Source organism: Scardinius erythrophthalmus (assembly GCF_964197995.2).
Source record: "Scardinius erythrophthalmus genome assembly, chromosome: 11".
NCBI lineage: Eukaryota > Metazoa > Chordata > Actinopteri > Cypriniformes > Leuciscidae > Scardinius > Scardinius erythrophthalmus.
In genome coordinates, this window is record NC_138231.1 from 8,345,943 (window position 1) to 8,364,211 (window position 18,269).

General features: G+C 36.3%; 2 protein-coding genes across 2 annotated transcripts in view; both read left to right on the plus strand.

Annotated features, from left to right (window-relative positions):
- Positions 1–436: 436 nt before the first annotated feature.
- Positions 437–9,779, plus strand: nus1 (NUS1 dehydrodolichyl diphosphate synthase subunit). The gene is made up of 5 exons (XM_081378242.1): positions 437–1,042; positions 2,105–2,236; positions 3,582–3,734; positions 5,594–5,693; positions 8,703–9,779. Exons 1-5 carry the CDS (start codon positions 694–696, stop codon positions 8,791–8,793), a joined length of 825 nt encoding a protein of 274 aa, XP_081234368.1. The 5' UTR covers positions 437–693; the 3' UTR covers positions 8,794–9,779.
- Positions 9,780–16,303: 6,524 nt separating this feature from the next.
- Positions 16,304–18,269, plus strand: part of slc35f1 (solute carrier family 35 member F1) — a 98,764-nt gene continuing 96,798 nt past the window's right edge. The window contains exon 1 of the mRNA XM_081378087.1: positions 16,304–16,689. Coding sequence (XP_081234213.1) covers positions 16,580–16,689 — 110 coding nt within the window. The 5' untranslated portion in view covers positions 16,304–16,579. The remainder of the gene's footprint in view (positions 16,690–18,269) is intronic.

Below are 18,269 nucleotides of genomic sequence, written 5' to 3' on the forward strand. Positions count from 1 at the left end.
TCTCTTTAAAAAATATTATATTTGTTTATTTTTCTGATTCATCGCATTACAATAAAATCAACTGTACTTAGATGGGAAAATATGATTCTCATCTGTTTCATTTCATTAGCCTCCAGATTTTCTTGAAAAAAACAACAACCATTAAAGCTATTTTTGTGACAGTAACGCCATATAATATATAATATTATAATATTGAAAGTATTGCTTTTAGAAATATATCTTACTACGTATACACAACATATTGTGTTTTTTTATATTCACAAATCTAATGACTAGGCAATTTTAAATCCTATTAAAATAATAGGATTTACACATATTTATTCCATTTGCTGGTCCAGCAACCAATCGCATTGCATCTCGCGTAAGGCTAAATCAGTGTTGATCTGAAACCAGCCGTTAAGAGTTCTTTTCTTTCCTTAACACTTGCCAGGCTAACGTCATAACTGATCCCAGACCAGTGGTTAGAACGACGTCAGTCGTCCAATCAGAGAGCTCCATGTCACACAGCAGCAGGTTCAGAGTGGAAAGGTTGGCAGGAAGAAGAAATGGCAGCCGGCGCGCTGCGGTGTTGGCAGTGACCAAAATGGCAAATTTCTCGATAGACCATCGCTCACACGTACACATTTTACTTTAATATGAGGAGTATATTTTAAAATCTGATAGATTTTCAACCAGGAACGCGTTTAAAGACGCATGGCTTTACTGTATGAGATGGTGTGGCGGTTTTTGCACGCGCTGCTCTATATTCAGCGCGCGCTGCTAGCCTGGTTCCGAGTCCACATCTGGAGATGGAAACGGGCTGTGGTGGGGTTATTACTGCCCCTTGCCCTCGGCTTTCATAATCAGAGAAAGGCTGGAGCAATTGGCAAACGGTCTAGCCGCCGGGTTCGCTGGGGAGCCGAAGGCAGGACGTTAGAAAAGCTGCCCATTCACGTGGGGTTATTGATCACTGAGGAGGAGATCCACTATACTGACATTGCCAATCTAGTGGTCTGGTGCATGGCAGTGGGCATCTCATATGTCAGTGTGTATGATAATCAAGGTAAGACTCATCGAGGTTTGCATTGAATAAAGGGAAGTGAATTGCTGTCACATGCATCCAGTCACCTGCTGTTTCTTCAACACTCATGATGATGACTTGAGCAAAGACTTAAATTGACACATTTAACGTATTAGTGATGAACTTTGTGTTCAGATATTATTGCATTAATGCAAAAGTTTCAAATAGTATGCTTATTGTTGAATGGTTTCTTTTTTATGACATGCTTAAACTAAAAATTAGACTTTATAATACCATTATTTGCGTTAATAAGTTTCTTTTGAATCCTTTTAGGAGGTTTTGAATTCATGCATATTACTCAACTTTTATTCTCATATTTACAAAGGTACAATGTGTCTGGTCTATTTCAAAACATTCTCTTTCAGCTCAGTATTTCTCAATGAAACTAGGGGAGTATGTGATATGATTTATTTCTTATGAACTGAGACATATATTTTATGACTGCTAAAAGTGTGGCAAGGGTGAACCGAAATCTGAATCACATTGTTAATAATGATTCTCAATTTAAAGGTCATAATTACCTTCTTGTTCATTTATGCCACCGACCGTGGACCAAGAAACCAAGTAGTCAGTGTTTCTCAACTAGTTTTGTTTCAAGATCTTTTTTCCCCCCTTTTAAAATGTGAAAATCCTATTAATTTTGCTTTATTGATTTGAATGTTCTTTAATATTTTCTTTAATTTCAGTTTATTTAGCTTGGATTATTCCCTGTCAGAACATACATGCGTCCCACCAGTTGAAAGCCACTGATCTAAACTCCATTGTCAGTAGTGATTCATTTAAAAGACCAGCTAAATTAATTCACTCATGTAATGTTCCTCAATTGTCGAGTCTAAATTCATCTTCCTAAAGTGTGATGTTGCTGACAATATATTTAGTGTGACTCCAGCATCTGTTATATCAGTGACTTCACAGCATGTTTTTTTTATAGTAGTTTCTAACTCTCATTGATGAAGAACCTGGAGAGTTTCTCTCTGAAACTGTATTGTTTATGGGACTGGGATATCTTTAGGTCATCATCTCTTTGTCACCCTTGTTTCATAGGTATCTTCAAGAGGAATAACTCCAGACTCATGGAGGAGATCCTGAAAAAGCAGCAGGAGCTTTTGGGAATGGACAGCTCCAAATACTCAGTGGAGTTTTTGAAGAACGGTGCAGATAAACAAGAGCATCAAGGTGAGGTTCAAAATCTGAGAAAATTACTGTTGCTTTTTTTTTTTAGACACCCACTGTGGGTGGACGCCAGTACAAACCGGTTGGATCAGAAGATTTCGTCTAGGATGACTGCCGGTTTTGTTCCTTTATGTTCCTCTGTGACATCATGTGAATCATAATGATTAGTTGTGTTATCTGTATTCATGCCTTGGGTTAGGAAACACAGCAGGTTAATTCACCACAGGCTTTGTAGAAAAATGCAGACACTTTTATGCAGTTTTTATCTGGAAAGATTTATTGTTGCCAAACTCTGTAGGTCAGAAAATTTGTTTTACTTTTCCCAAATGTGCCTTAAGCAAGTCATCTTTTGAAGACTATGGAACCTAATCCAGAGCGAGACGGGGATACATGGGAAAACCCACTTTGCTTATTGTTTCACACCTAGGCAATATATTTTTTAGAGCTCAACTATAAGGACTTTTTTCTGCAGATCCAGTAGGACTAGTAGTTCAGATTTTGCCTTGTTTATTCCGTTCAAAAGTTTGGGTCAGTACGATTTATTAAATTTTATTTTTAGGAAGAAATGAATACTTCTAATTCAGCTAGGATGTATTAAATTGATCAAACCTGACCAAGTTATTACAGCTACCTTATATTGTATAAAAAAAAAAAAAAAAAAGCACTTTATATTCATTAAAAAATCATATTTAGCAGCACAACTGTGTTAAGCATTGGTAATATTAATAAATGTTTCTTGAGTATGGACTGAGTGATGAGAGTAATGGCTGCTGGTAGTTCAGCTTTGCCATTACAGAAAAAAATATATACTAAAATATAATACTATATGTAATAATATTTCACTGTATTACTGTTTTTACGGTATTTTTGATCGAATAAATGCAGCCTTGTTGAGCGTGAAGAGACTTTTTTCAAAAACATAAAAAATCTTTCTGACCCCAAACTTTTAAATTATATTGTATTTTAAATTCTTTCTATTTATTTACTTTTTAGCTTTTCTTTGAACCTCTGTCATCTGCATGATCACCAAGGCTACATGTACTAAATACTGCTCGGACTCTAGTTCAAAATCTGTGACTGATCATTTTGTCCCTCACTTTTCCCATCTTCAACGACATATTAAAATATCGTTGTAACTTTGTATGGGCTTGTTTGCAAGATGTGAAATAATTGCTGTTTTTAGCTCAGTCTCATCACACGTCTGTCTTTAACAGGTAGACTGTGACTTTTAGTCATTTTCTCAATTTCCAAATGAAATAATGACCATGCATCACCTGGGTCTTTTTAAATGTTTTTTTTTGTCCACACTTTACTTAATAAACTATTTTTTTCTGTCTGTCTTTTATAGTTTTATCTTGTCAGTCAGTGGTAAAGGTCTTATCTCCAGACGATGGGCGGCTCAGTATCGTCCAGGCAGCCCAGCAGCTCTGTAGGGCCGTCGAGCAGAAGGAAAGGACATCCAAAGACATTGATGTCAATGTGCTGGACTCATTACTCAGAGGTGAGTAGCAAACTAGCAGTTAAATATGAGCATTTAGTCCTGTAATTTTATTCCAGTCAAAAAAACATTAAGACTTATCTACAGTTATAAGCAAATGGGCCGATTCCGATAACTGTTGCCAATTGTTTTCCTTTAAAGGGCACCTATTATGCAAAATTCACTTTTACATGGTGTTTGAACATAAATGTGTGTTGGCAGTGTGTGAGCAAAACCACCCTAGAATGATAAAAATCCACCCAGTAGTTTTTTTTACTATCTCAATAAATCATAAGCACTGTCTCAGAACGCCCTGTTCTAGATTTCCCTCACTGTGACGTAGAATTGAGCTAAGCCCCACCGACGTGTAGTCCATTCTCATTCGTGTTTATTCTGTGCCGGACTCCCTTCATCATCTGGGTCCAGCAGCAGGGCGGGGATATGCAGCTCATTTACATTTAAGGTGGTATAGACCAAAACAGCTCTTTTTAAAACAGGCCCCAAAAATGACATTTTCAAATGGTTATAATAAATTAACTGTGGGGTATTTTGTGCTGAAACTTCACAAATGCATTCTGGGGACACCCAAGACCAATATTACATCTTGTAAAAAGGGGCATAATAGGTGCCCTTTAAGTAAATTTATTTGTTGTTTATCTGCTCTGTTACAGGCCAAGCTGGCCTTAACAAAAAAAAAAATTAAAAATAATAATAATCTGTAGCCATTTGAAATTAGAGGTAACCATTGCATTTTATCATGACCCAAACAAAAGTGCTGATCGCGTGCTGAAGGAAAGTCTTTTGATAAGGATACAAAGCCTTATCTCGCTTTTGATTTCTGTTTGTTTGACAGCAATGGCACAAAACGCGGCAGTACAGACCTTTTGTGTTATTATGAGAAGTTGAAATATATTTTCAGGCAGCCGCAGTCTACTTAATGAATGGGAAGCAGTTGTGGTAGATATGTCTAGTTGTGGTGGTCAATTTTGATATTGTGGTGGGCTGCCACAAATAAATCAATGTATGGGAAACACTGAATATATATCTGGAACATGATAACGTCAGATTCACAATGAAACTCAGGCCATCAGATTAACGTAGAAACATGCATATTCTGTAAAGCTGCTTTGAAATATGTATTGTGAAAAGCACTATAGAAATAAATATGAATTGAATGATGGCAAATATTTATATCACAGATATCACTGCTCTGTTATTGCAGCTCGCTGCACTCATCCTTAGGGTTGAGAATATTTAGGTACCTCACCATCCAATCCAATTCTGGGAGTCACGATCGGATTCCAAAACAGCTCTTGATCTACAGTTTTTCTTGTAAATTATTTAGTTTACTGACTTTAAATAAAAAATGTACAAATAAGTTTAAGATTCAATTACTCATGTAGTCATAGGTAGCTACGTTTTAAGATAATTACAAATTAAATCCAAACAATTGTACGTTAAGAATATTCATATAGTTTCAAAACATACAAGTAAATACTAAAGAGGAACAACGAAACATATTATCAGCAATTAACAGAGTGCCTTCAATAGCTGAACATTTTCCAGTCGAGAGCAATGAGTGATTTTTCTAATAGGCTGCATTCATGCTGATGTACAGCTCTATTTTGACACATCAGATCTTTGTCCTGTCTGTCCTTAAGACATAATTGTGTTTACAGTAATTTTGCATCATAAAAGCATTTTGACATGCATGTGCATTTGACCGGTTATGCGGGGTCGCATGCAGCAAAGCCACTTTGAGCAGAACCTTTTGTCTGCTGTTTCTATGGTCTCCAAGATCATCTCAGTTACCAAAAGAGCCTGTATTGTTCTCGGTATTCATCTTCAGGCTCACCCTCAAAGAGTCGTTTTTTCCCATGCAGATTCGGAAAACATACCTGACCCAGACCTGGTGCTGAAGTTTGGCCCTGTGGAAAGCACGCTTGGTTTTCTTCCCTGGCACATCAGACTAACAGAGATTATGTGAGTATGCTTGTGTATCGATGTATTTGAGCAAGCACAATCTGTACAGAGTAGACTTTAAAGTCTCGAATTCAAAATTTAATTTAAACCTAGAAATAAACAGTCAATTTAATTAGGGTTTTGAAAAACATTTTTGTGAGAGGGATGTTGTGGGATCAGTTGCTTGGACATACAGTGCCCTCCACAATTAATGGCACCCCTGGTAAATATGATAGCACACCAGGGTGACTAGGAACATGAAACTGTCCAGCTATGACTTCGTGTTTCACAGGAGTTTAAATATGAGGAAACACAAAGGCCAAATCCCCTTAATCATCCATCACAATGAGTAAAACCACAGAATATAGTTCTGATGCGCAGCAAAAGATTGTTGAGCATCACAAAATAGAAAGTGGCTGTAAGACAATAGCTAAAGAATTGAAAATCCCCATTTTGACCATCAGGGCAATAATTAAGAAGTTCCAATCAACTAAAGATGTTATGAATCTGCCAGGAAGAGGACGTGTGTATATACTGTCTTAATATACTGTTAGAATTGCAGAGATTAGTTGAGTCTTGGGGTCAGAAAGCCAAAAAAAAAAAACCTTAAAAAAAACCTACATCCCCACATGTTGTTTGGGAGAGTTTCAAGAAAAAACCTCCTTGCTCATCCAAAAACAAACTCCAGCAAATTGAATTGTCAGACACGACTGGAACTTCAAACGGCACAGGCTTCTGTGGTCAGATGAGACTAAAAAAAGAGCTTTTTGGCAGCAAACACGCTAGATGGGTTTGGTGCACACAAGGATAAAAAGTACCCCATGTGTACAATTTAATATACCATTGGATCTTTAATGTTGTGGGCATATTTTTCTGCTGGAGGTCCTGGACTTCTTATTCAGATACATGGCATTGTGGATTCTATCAAATATCAACAGATAAAAAAATCAAAACCTGACGGCCTCTGCTAGAAATCTTATAATGGGCCGTGGTTGGATCTTCCATCAGGACAACGGTCCAAAACAAACATCAAAATCAACACAAAATTTTTTTGCGGAGCACAAAATGAAGCTTCTGCCATGACCGTCCCTGACCCAGTTCCCTGACCTGATGAGTGGAGTGAACTGAAGAGAAGAAGCACCAACATGGATCTGGGAATCTGAAGGATCTGGAGAGATTCTGTATGGAGGAATGGTCTCTGATCTCTTGTCAGGTGTTCTCCAAACTCATCAGGCATTATAGGAGAAGACTCGGAGCTGTTATCTTGTCAAAAGGAGATTGAAAAAAGTATTTAATAAAAGGGTGCCAATAATTGTGGCCAACGTGTTTTGGAGAAAAACATTTATTTCATAATGTGATTTCCCCCCCCCCCCCCCCCCCCACATTCAATTCTTTTACTTCAATGAAAGGTTAGAATTTTGCACATTATTTGAATGAAAGATCAAAAGGATAAACAATGCAGATTTATTTTTTACAGCCAGTTTTGATCATATTTACCAGGGGTGCCATTAATTGTGGAGGGCACTGTAGTTCACATGTTCTGTATGGTGGCGTTTTGCCTGGAGAGTTCACTTAAATCCTTATTGAGAGATTATCAGCACAGATTAACAGCTAAACCTGTCTACACTGGCACACTTATCTCTGGAAGCTTTCCAAGCGTGTGATGACGTGTACAGCTCTGTGAGGTCACTGCACACATAGACTTGCACTGCATTGCATCATTAGCACTGTCACTGTACTTTCCCCTGTATCTGACATGCTTCATCTTAAACTAGTTTAAACAGCAGTTTTTGTCTAATTAATATGCATGGAGTTTTTGCCACATCAGATTGTCAATGTAGACTGCGCTTTAACGAATGTTTTAATTTTTTGATTTGTGAGTTAATTTCAGAAAATGTTGTAAAATAAGTGTTCCATTTAATTTCAGTAGGTCTGTGTACTTATTTGTTTTTATTAAATTATAATGCATTGTAATTTAATAAAATATAATGCATATATATATATATATACATACACACGCATTATATTATATTAAAAGAGATACTTATGAAAAAAGTCTGAATCAAGCTAATGAAAAAATGGTGAATTTGCATTGGTCAAGACTCTTATTTTTTCACTAGAGGGCGGTGTTTCACTGTGTTGTTTTTACTGCATTATTAGCAAACTTGATCATCTGTTTAGTTTCCTTTCTGTGTGTCATGACTGATTCAGTCTTGGATGGTGTTTGTTTGGTGCATGATAACACATCTGTAGACTGTTAATCTGTCAGCTGTTGCACAAAAAAAATTGTTTTTGATTTTATCAAAAGTTTAAGTGATTACACCAAATTGATTTACAATTATGCATCTACATTTCAGGTTTAGAATTGGCTAGATTTTGATTATCAGCTCAGTTACCCCGAGGAAACGGATATAGTTCAACCACGTCTGATCATGTTCATTCCACTAAAATTAAATGTGTACATTTGGAAACTTACACTACCGTAGAAAGGTTTGGGTTTTAAATGTTTTGTATAGAAATGTACATTATAAAATTGTTTACTTTTTTTTATATATAAATGCTGTTTGATGTTTTCAACATTGATCATAATAATAAATGTTTCTTGAGCTGCAAATCAGCATATAAGAAGGATTTCTGAAGGATCATGTGACGCTGAAGACTTAGGAATAATGATACTGAAAATATCAGCTTTGATATCACAGGAACAAAATGCATTTTAAAACATATTAAAATAGAAAACATATTTCACTATTTATATAATTACTATTTTATTGTATTTTAGATCAAATAAATTCATCCTTGATGAGATTTTTTAAAAACATAAAAAAAAATGTACAGAACCCAAACTTATGAATGCGTACATAAGATTCATATATAAATATTTTTTTTCCAAACACAAAAAATTAATCCTTTTTTATTGAAACTAAAATAAAAAAAAGCAAAATTTGATTTGGGGTCATTTATTTGTTTTACTGGTGTGTTGCTGAAGGATTTATTCTCTCTCCATTTTTCTGTCCTCTCCACCTGTAGCTCAATGCCGTCCCACATAGACGCCTCTTACGACGACCTACTCGGTGCTCTGCAGTGCTATGCGGTGTGTGAGCAGCGGCTGGGCAAGTGAGGAACAGAACTGGGAGTGGGTCCGCAGAGAAGGAACTGGACGAGCGAGAGGGGATGGAGGGGGTCCATCCCTCTCTTCATGTTTACAGTTCAAGCACTGGAGCCTCAGCGCCAGCAACACGCTACTGCTGCTCTTCTCCGTCTGGATCATCTCTGCTCCTCTCCGCCAAGCCCTGCTGGGCGTCTCTCTGTGTGTGTGTGTGTTTGTGGATGTGTGAGTCTCCGTGAGTAACGTTCCTTGGCCGTATCTCTGGACACAGTCGAATGATGACAGTCTGCGCCAGTGCACTGAACTCTACAGAAGTTGCATACAGTCATCCGTCTTTCATTGCGTGACTTTTGAGCCCTTGGAGAGGGAAGCAGAATAACGTACTCTTGGCGAACTATACGATTAAATGCACTTCTAGTTGCACAGCTGCTTTCAGACAGTGAAAACGTGCGAGGGTTTTCTATTCAACGAATCTTCTGCATGCTTAATCTGTCATATCGCAACTCCATGAAGGCTTTCCAAGTGCGCTGTAAAGGGTTGTGTGTTTGTAATTGTGTTGTTTGAATGTGCGCGAGCATGCCACAAATGACACTAATTAGCATCAAACCCCGAAGTTTGTAATTTCAAGTGTGTAAATTGATTGCTCTTCATTGTCAACCCCTGAAAGCTCTCGTTGTTTGTGATGGCTTGTGGCGCTAATTGTTTTTATTTGGTTTTACTTTCTAATCAGTAAATATTGTTTCATTCAAAATTCTGTTGTTTTCTCAGTCAAGATCTCTGTGGATCAGAAATGTTTCATATTAATATTTTGTGAGATCCGTGATTTTTTTTTTTTTATTATTATTTTTTTATATATATAAAATGCCACAGACTTTTCATCATGCAAGGCCCCTATGAAGAAGTCTTAAATGTGTAATTCACAGGTTGCCATTGGAAGGGTTTGTTTGCTAGTGTCCAGCGTGAATGTACAATAAACGTTACTGATATCCTTTAACCGTAGTTGTACTGAGAGTGGCATTGATTCTTCTGCTGTGGAGTCGACGTGAAAAGAGGAATGATTTTCTGTTGTGGTTTCCTGCTTCTGACTGCGGTGCATATTTTTCTCTTAACTTGAATTTCAGTTCTTCATCGGGCTGGCACTTTTATCCACAGTGACTTGCATTCAGGCTATATATTTTATCACTATGCTCCCTGGGAATTGAGCTCATGACATTGGCATTTCGAGCCACGTGCTCTACCAGTCACAGGAACTCTAGTGCTGTCTATAGCAATTCAGCTTTTTGTTCATATTGTTCACATACAATCCTGTTCAAATGTTTGGGGTCGATAAATAGAGTAAAAACAGTGATATTGCTAATAATGTTACAATTTAAAATAACTATTTTCTGGTTTAATGTTTTAAAATGTAATTTATTCCTGTGATGGAAAAGCTGAATTTTCAGCATCATTAGGCCTACTCCAGTCTTCAGTGTCACATGATCCTTCAGAAATCATTTTAATTTGCTGCTCAAGAAACATTTCTTATCAATGATACATACATATACATACACTATTTTTTGAGAAAAGAACAGCATTTATTTCAAGTGGAAATCTTAAACGCCTCCATGTCCAAAAATGCAGCTTCTGAAGTAGTTCACACTTAAGTCAGTGAGGACAGGAGGTGTTATGAACATCTGGGCCACTGATTACATCCCGAGACTTATTCATGGCTTCTGTCAGGTGTCCTTTACTCATTTTTTGAGGTAAAAGACTGTGGAAATGGTTATTTTGAGAAGGAAAATGCCAGGACTGCTCTTCATTTTATGGTTCAATATCTATTATTCGAATCTACAGCCAACTACAGAGTTCTGCTTTTTATGTTCCCATGTTCTCATAGAAGTTTCATTATGGATTGTTGCTGGGATTGAAAACACCTCGTTGCATTTTTAAAAGCATGTTCGCCTCAGGAGGACGGAATAACGCTGTAGATTAACATAAACTTGGCTTCGAGGCTTTAGATTTTCAATGCAGTTTGAAATTCAGTCTACATGTCCCTCATCATCTTTAATGTATTACAAGCTTTTCCAGATTTATTTATGGCTATTTTTCATATCACTTAGATTTCTTTTCATATTTTTTTATATGTAGATTCACAACCAGTCAGTGTGTGTGGTTCACAAACTGCAATTAGCAAGATGGGTTTATTACCTCAAGCCTCGTTGAATCTAGTTTTGTCTTTTGTGTCTCTAAATCTGTCATTTTAATAATTTCATGTGAGTGGCTGAATGTGAAAAATACATTTTACCAACTTTTAACTAATGATACAGTAGCTGCACTGAGGGGCATCTTCTGAGAACAAGGAGCCTATGTGAAGATGTTTGGGAGTATCTGAAGAACAAATTGGCGTGACCTACCTGCGAATGTTGGGAACAAAAGAGTGTAGCTGGTATACAAGTCATTCTGATGGTTGTTTTGAGTAAATTTGAGGTGTGGCATGGAATTATGCATTGTCTAGTTAATAAATTCATATTACACCTTTGTTTTAAATGATAATGGAAACTGAGTAGATAAGATGTTCACTGTTTTGCTTGCAGATGTCATAAATTTGAAGCCCAGCAAGATGTTTGTGTGATGAAATGCAGTTTTTTTTTGTTTTTTTTTTATCAAATATGTAATCAAATATGTATCAATTTATTTTATGATATATGTAAATCTGAAATTTTAAATGTTATACAATTTGTTTCCATGGAAATGTATTGGATGTAGAGTTTGTATAAAATGATAAGTTTTATATAGTCATATATTTTGTTTCCGCTTGAAAAATAATTTTAATGATCAGTATCATATTTGATCTTTTGATATTATGATGAACATCGGATGGATGGATGGATAGTGCTGAAAGGATAGACAGATAGTTAGTGCTGAAAAGGAAAGATAGATAGATAGATAGATAGATAGATAGATAGATAGATAGATAGATAGATATAGACAGACAGACAGACAGACAGACAGACAGATAGATAGATAGATAGATAGATAGATAGATAGATAGATAGATAGATAGATATAGACAGACAGACAGACAGACAGACAGACAGACAGACAGACAGACAGACAGATAGATAGATAGACAGATAGATAGATAGATAGATAGATAGATAGATAGATAGATAGATAGATAGATAGATAGATAGATAGATAGATAGATAGATAGATAGATAGATAGTGCTGAAAAGGATGATAGATAGATAGATGTTCTTACAGATATATATTACAGTAACTCAAACGTATTTATACCTTGCAAATAACATTTGTATGAAACAAATAAAGCTATTACATGTGTTTTGAAGTATACCTACCAATTAAACGTCTACTCCAGTCCTAGGAGGACTTTAGTCTTAAGACTCTGCGGGAGGAAAAGGCCAGAAAATTAATTAAACGCTTATAAATTAGTAATAAATAGTATAGTCATATTATTTATATCTATTATTATTTATATTATTTATATTTATATCGCTTGCTCAGATATTCTTAACAAAAACGTATTAACTAAAACGTAGCTTTATATATTGCAAATAACGTCAGCATAAAACATATAAAGTGATTTAAAAAGTAAAAAACAATGTAGTTAACCTACCACAGTCTACTCTTGTGGGCTTTCATCTTCATGATGCCTCTGACCGTCAGTCACAGAGCCGTTGTATGAGGAGGTGTGTGGTTGTTTTTTTGCAGTCAGTACTGTATTTAGATTTACACTTGGCTAACTTTTCCAGAATGCATTTAAAAGATACAGTAACATGCTGTAAACAGCTTATACAGTAAGAAAATGTTAAGAGTAATAATGATGTGAAAGATGACAAAATCTACAGTAACGTACTATATTCCGATTCTACAGTAGGGAATTGTTGAGGATACAGTAATATTATTGTGAAAACAACAGAAATCATTTACAGATAGATAGATAGATAGATAGATAGATAGATAGATAGATAGATAGATAGATAGATAGATAGATAGATAGATAGATAGATAGATAGATAGATAGATAGATAGATAGATAGATAGATAGATAGATTCATTACAACATGAAAATATAAATACTGCAATAAGTAAATGTTATTCAGTGTAAAAAAGAAAATACGGTAATAAATAAATGTAAGCATATTTATTAATTGTAAGAATAAAATACCGAATAATAAATAAAAACATAAAACACATAAATACATACATGTAATGAATGATAGATAGGCTAGCTGATAGATTAGTTTAAAACAATGACTCTACACAGTGTCCATTTGAGGGCTTCGTTGAGGAATACGAACCATTTGAGGGCTTCGTTGAGGAATACAGTATCCATGGATCTTAAGTCTTGTATCCTTGTGGTCCCATGGTCCCACTTACTGAAATTGAAGGAGAAGAAAAACTAAACAAAGCAAATCAACATACACTGACCATACAAGCCTTTAATTGATGGATTATGATATTTTCTGTGTCTATCAGAATGACCTTCATGGTGTGTTGGAGCTTTTGGTTAAAAATCCTTTGTTGTTTTTATTGTACGTGTTTCCAATAAAGCAAAAGCCCGCGTGGACCTTCAGTCAGTCAGAGAAACTCATCGACCGAGCTCTATGGTGTTCCTTCCCCCGTGGCTAGCAACAGAAATATTGCAGCAGCACGCAACACCTTGAATAGAAACAAATCGATTGATCACCAGAGCACATTGAACTGAAGTGCTTAGAAAGAATAATTTAGACCTGTCTCCAAAAATAACGTCTTGTAGTGGATTAGCCAAAGTCTAAATTATCATTAGGTTGTTTTAGGGAACACACAACAGTCAGGATGCATTAGCGGACTCATAAATCCACTCAAGGACCTGCTTTATGAGCTCTGCTGTTCCCTCGTTTTTATTGATTTGAATTTGTGCCTATTTATAGCACAGACATTGTCAGGTCGTTGTCTTGTTATAGGGTGTTTGTCTTCTGCTGCTCGACAAAGCAGTCATGTTCCAGACCAGGATTGGGCCCTCAGCAAAAGGTAAAGGTAAAAAGGTTATAGATCAGGATCCTGCAGGCTGCATGAACGTTTAAATAGATTTGGAACCCAGTCTTTCAGTCAAGAAATTGATTTTAAGATATTGGCTGTGTTTGGAACAGCATAGCCTACTAACATACTACTATTTCTGCAGTATATACTATGTGCAGCACACTGCACACATTTCTGTTTGACAACTTTTAGACGTATGCAGTATGCACTCAAGCTGACATTTCATTTCCATTGTGATGATGAATGAACCAAAAGAATTTAATGCTGGGATTTTTAACATCATATTATTAAAGTGACATCTTTATGACATCTCTCTCTCTCTCTCTCTCTCTCTCTCTCTCTCTCTCAAACACACAAAAAACAAAACAAAACAACAACAAAAAATGCATTAAAAATGCAAAATAAGTATGTTCTTATGCCTAAAATGATAACAGGATGCCACTCCAAAGCAACCCAATGAGGTCATGTGACAAAATAGCATGCTTAAAATGTTTATCTAAATAAACACTGCAGTATATACTTAAAACAAAAAGAGTTGGCACTTCCAAGATAGACATGAAGGTGTCCTATATTGTTGACATATGACTTCATCAAGCTTCATGTGTCCAGTTATCATCTTGAAAATAAAATAATGGTATATTTTTAATTCCAATTGTCAAAATAAAAATGGAAGGTCAATTTGTGCACATTGCATTGTGGTCTATGATCAACTGATAGACAGACAGGTTGATAGATGGATGGATGGATGGATATGAATGGTGTAAAGGCTGTGAATGCCCAGTAATGATTGCACCTTTATAGTCTCTCAGTGACCTCTCTCTGTGGTTCAGGCACACTCTACACTGCGGTTTCTCACACAAGCATAGACCTTGATCACAGCACCGCCATCTTTGATTTTTAATGGGAATGATAGCGAGGCTGTGAGGGACAGACAATGGGCTGTACTGTTATTTAATGTGTTTTTGGATTGTTCTGCTCATGAAACACTGGAAAAATATCTTTCCAAGAAATTTCAGTTGACAAAAAAAAAAAAACTCCCGACAATATAAGCTGTGGAAAATTGTTAGTAATCTCAGAGCTTTATACAGCTTTTTACAGCGGATGCCATTGGAAACACGGCAAGTCTCTCCCTCACAGCCTCACTTTCATACCTGTCATGGCGCCTCTCTAAATAAGGTCTTTTATGAGAGTGAATCCTGTCCAGCGTGCTGGCCACTGGTTTCCATGACAAAGGAGGGGTGATGGGTGGTCAAAGCCTGTATGAAAACAGTACTTTCTCAACCTAAACCGACTGATATTGAACAGAGTAATCTATCATTAGTGGATGTTGATTTCAAATTCAAAGCATTTTGAGTGCCATAGCAAAAAAGCCAGAGCTTCAAAACAGATCTCCAGTTCTATAACCATTAAACACAAAGATGTGTTGCAAGTAAAGGCAATCCATTTATTGATTTTGAACAAAAGCATCCATAACTGTTGGCGTTTTGGCAACACTAACAAGCCTCTCAGCTTAGATGTGTATCCCCCTCAGGACTGGCTAACTGACCGCGGGCTTCTGTTTTGACATGTTGGTGAACAGGGAATTAACTTTCAGTGTTTCCTTATGGCAAGATTACATTCTCTGAAGAGAGAGCTACAGAATTCATTTAGTTGCCTTTTCCCCTTTGTTCCTTTACTTTATAGGATTTTTTTTAAGAATCAATAACAGTGGATACTTAATTGTTTCTTTCCCTATATCTAAAGAAAATACAGAAATAAATGAGAAAAAAATGTTTCAATTGAATTTTAAAATGCAGTTTAAAGTGACATATATTACAAATATTAAAAGTACCTTTAATCTCTCTCTCTCTCTCTCTCTCTCTCTCTCTCTCTCTCTCTCTCTCTCTCTCTCTCTCTCTCTCTCTCTCTCTCTCTCTCTCTCTCTCTCTCTCACACACACACACACACACAAACTCATGTTATGTTTTCGTGTTTTATGGGGACTTTCCATAGACATAATGATTTTTATACTGTACAAACTGTATATTCTATCCCCTTACACTAACCCTATAAACCTATCCATCACAGAAAACTTTCTGCATTTTTACATTTTCAAAAAAACATCACTATATGATTTATAAGCCGTTTTCCAGACCAAAAAATGTCCCCACAAGGACAAGGATTTCGGATATTGCCATCTATGTGGGGACATTTTGTCCCCATAATGTAGGGTTTACCTGGACACACACAGTGCAAACCTTATAAAACATTTTGAATAGTCATCTTGAATTACATTTATTAAATCTACTTGTTATGTTTATTTATTAGAGCATTTATTAAATCTGCTTATATTTATTTATTTTATTAATGATTTATTAATCATTAAATGATGATAGTCATTAAAAAAAAATTTAAAAAAAAATCATTCCCATTGGTTGAAGCGTTCCGTTGGAAGCAGCGGCCTCTAGCGGCCAAACTGTCTATTTCACTCAAAAACGCACCGCCTCCCAATGATCACGGCAGTCCTGCTCTGGCGTTCAGAAGATGCGCACCGAACCACCGGGAAACATCTGCTCAGAAATCAAACAGAGAAACAGGTGCTTCATCTTGCATGAATCTGTAACATCCAGCGACCTATAGGAGCCTCCAGCATCCCTCCTCCTCCTCCACTTACTGGAGATACATACACCTGTTTATTCTCACCTGCAATATGGAGAGCTGGAGCTGGTCGGAATAACCAGAGCCTCAGGAATGATCACTGTTTACTGATTGAGCGCTTTAGTTTTCAGCTTTAGAGATGATGCCCGAGCACCAGAACCATGTTGTCACCACTATCGAGACCATTCCATCAGAGACCGTCACCGCATCACCATCGGTGTTTCAGAGGATGAAGAAAGTGTTGGACAGGTAAGAGAAACTACTGGAGATATTGGATCAGGATATGTTTTGGCTTGCCCTTACATGCCATCAGAAATTAATTGAACTTTGCCATGCTAAGCACATTTATTGAGATGTTTATTTTGCATATTGCATTGGCACCTGGTTTGCTAATCCATGTTAACATCAGAGTATACTAAACCCATCTGTTATTGGCCACAACATTAGAGTTTATAATAGAGCATCCATATGTAATATTGTTTGATAGCTGATACAAATAATAAACCTGTTTTATATCTTTATTTTAGTCTGTCATCATAGGTGAAGCAAGTCCTGTTTTTACGTTCATGAGCAGGGCAGGTTTCTTTTGTCATGATCTTTACTGTTCAGTTGGACAGTGATTTATGAAATATTCATGTTCTAATGGCAAATACTGTAATTGCTTATTGATTTCTACAAAACGTATTTCCAATGCTGTTCTTCTGTCTGCATGCTTGCAGTGAGCAGTACAGATTGTCTTTTTTGTAAAAGTCAGGATTCACTTCATCACGGTGACGGAAAGGTCTCGAGGAGAAATGCACACTTTGCCTCTTTTGTCTTGTGATGTGTCCATCAATCACAAGTGCTCGCAGACACCAGAGGAATTCTCTCTACAACGCTTGCTCAATTGTGGCCACAGAAAACCTGTTGTGTAATTAAACAGAACAAAAGAACAATTTGGCCAAATAAAACTGATCTGAGCAACTATCTAGGTTGAAATCTAAAATCTAATCTTGATCCAGTTCTGATGTTGCCTAGTTTAGGTGGGAGGCAATGTCAGAAATGAACTTTCCTCTTCCAATTGATTACTTTTTATAGTGTTTTATTATTTTCCATCAAAACCCATCATGCTAGCACAAAATTTGCATTTAAAGGTATAGCGGAGGATTTTTTACTTCCGGGTGGATAGCCTATACTATTGGTCCTCCTAATTGTCAATCATTCTGGTGAATCAATCAAACTTTTCAAAAAGTGGAGAGGGCGGGTCTTATCTAAAATTCGGAAAGATCCTCCGCTATACCTTTAAGACTGTGTGAATATGAATATTTATTACAGGCCACTATGGTGTTTGCAGTCTCACTGAATCCAATACTTATTGATTCTATAAAAGAATCATATATATATTTATATGAAGAGTTCAGATGCAAAAGCCTCTAAGTGCCATCTGAAATTTTCTTCTAGAATGATCATTTTTATCAAGCTCGTATATTTAAGTTCAGTAATTTCACTTAAATGACAATTAATAGGTAATTTTCATTGTCATTTAAGTGAAATTACTGAACTTAAACATACGAGCTTGATAAAAATGATCATTCTAGAAGAAAATTTCAGATGGCACTTAGAGGCTTTTGCATCTGAACTCTTCATATATATATATATATATACACATTTTTTAAAAAGTCACTGTTTGGATTTAAATAGGCAAATGCTTACGAGTCTATGATTGGCTCATTATTTCTGTGATTATTGTGTTTCTAGCATGTTATGTTTGGCAACAGTTCTTCTAACCCTAATTGATGGAGTTTGCAGCTTTTCATTTCTTAAACAGCCATGCAGGAAGACACATCATG

What these genes read in the sequence shown, in the direction of transcription:
- nus1 (XM_081378242.1), top strand. Translation starts at nt 694, where the DNA reads ATGGCTTTACTGTATGAGATGGTGTGGCGGTTTTTGCACGCGCTGCTC. An exon ending in AGATAAACAAGAGCATCAAG is followed by an intron (nt 2,237 to 3,581) that starts GTGAGGTTCAAA and finishes TGTCTTTTATAG; the next exon opens with TTTTATCTTGTCAGTCAGTG. An exon ending in GCTGGACTCATTACTCAGAG is followed by an intron (nt 3,735 to 5,593) that starts GTGAGTAGCAAA and finishes TTTCCCATGCAG; the next exon opens with ATTCGGAAAACATACCTGAC.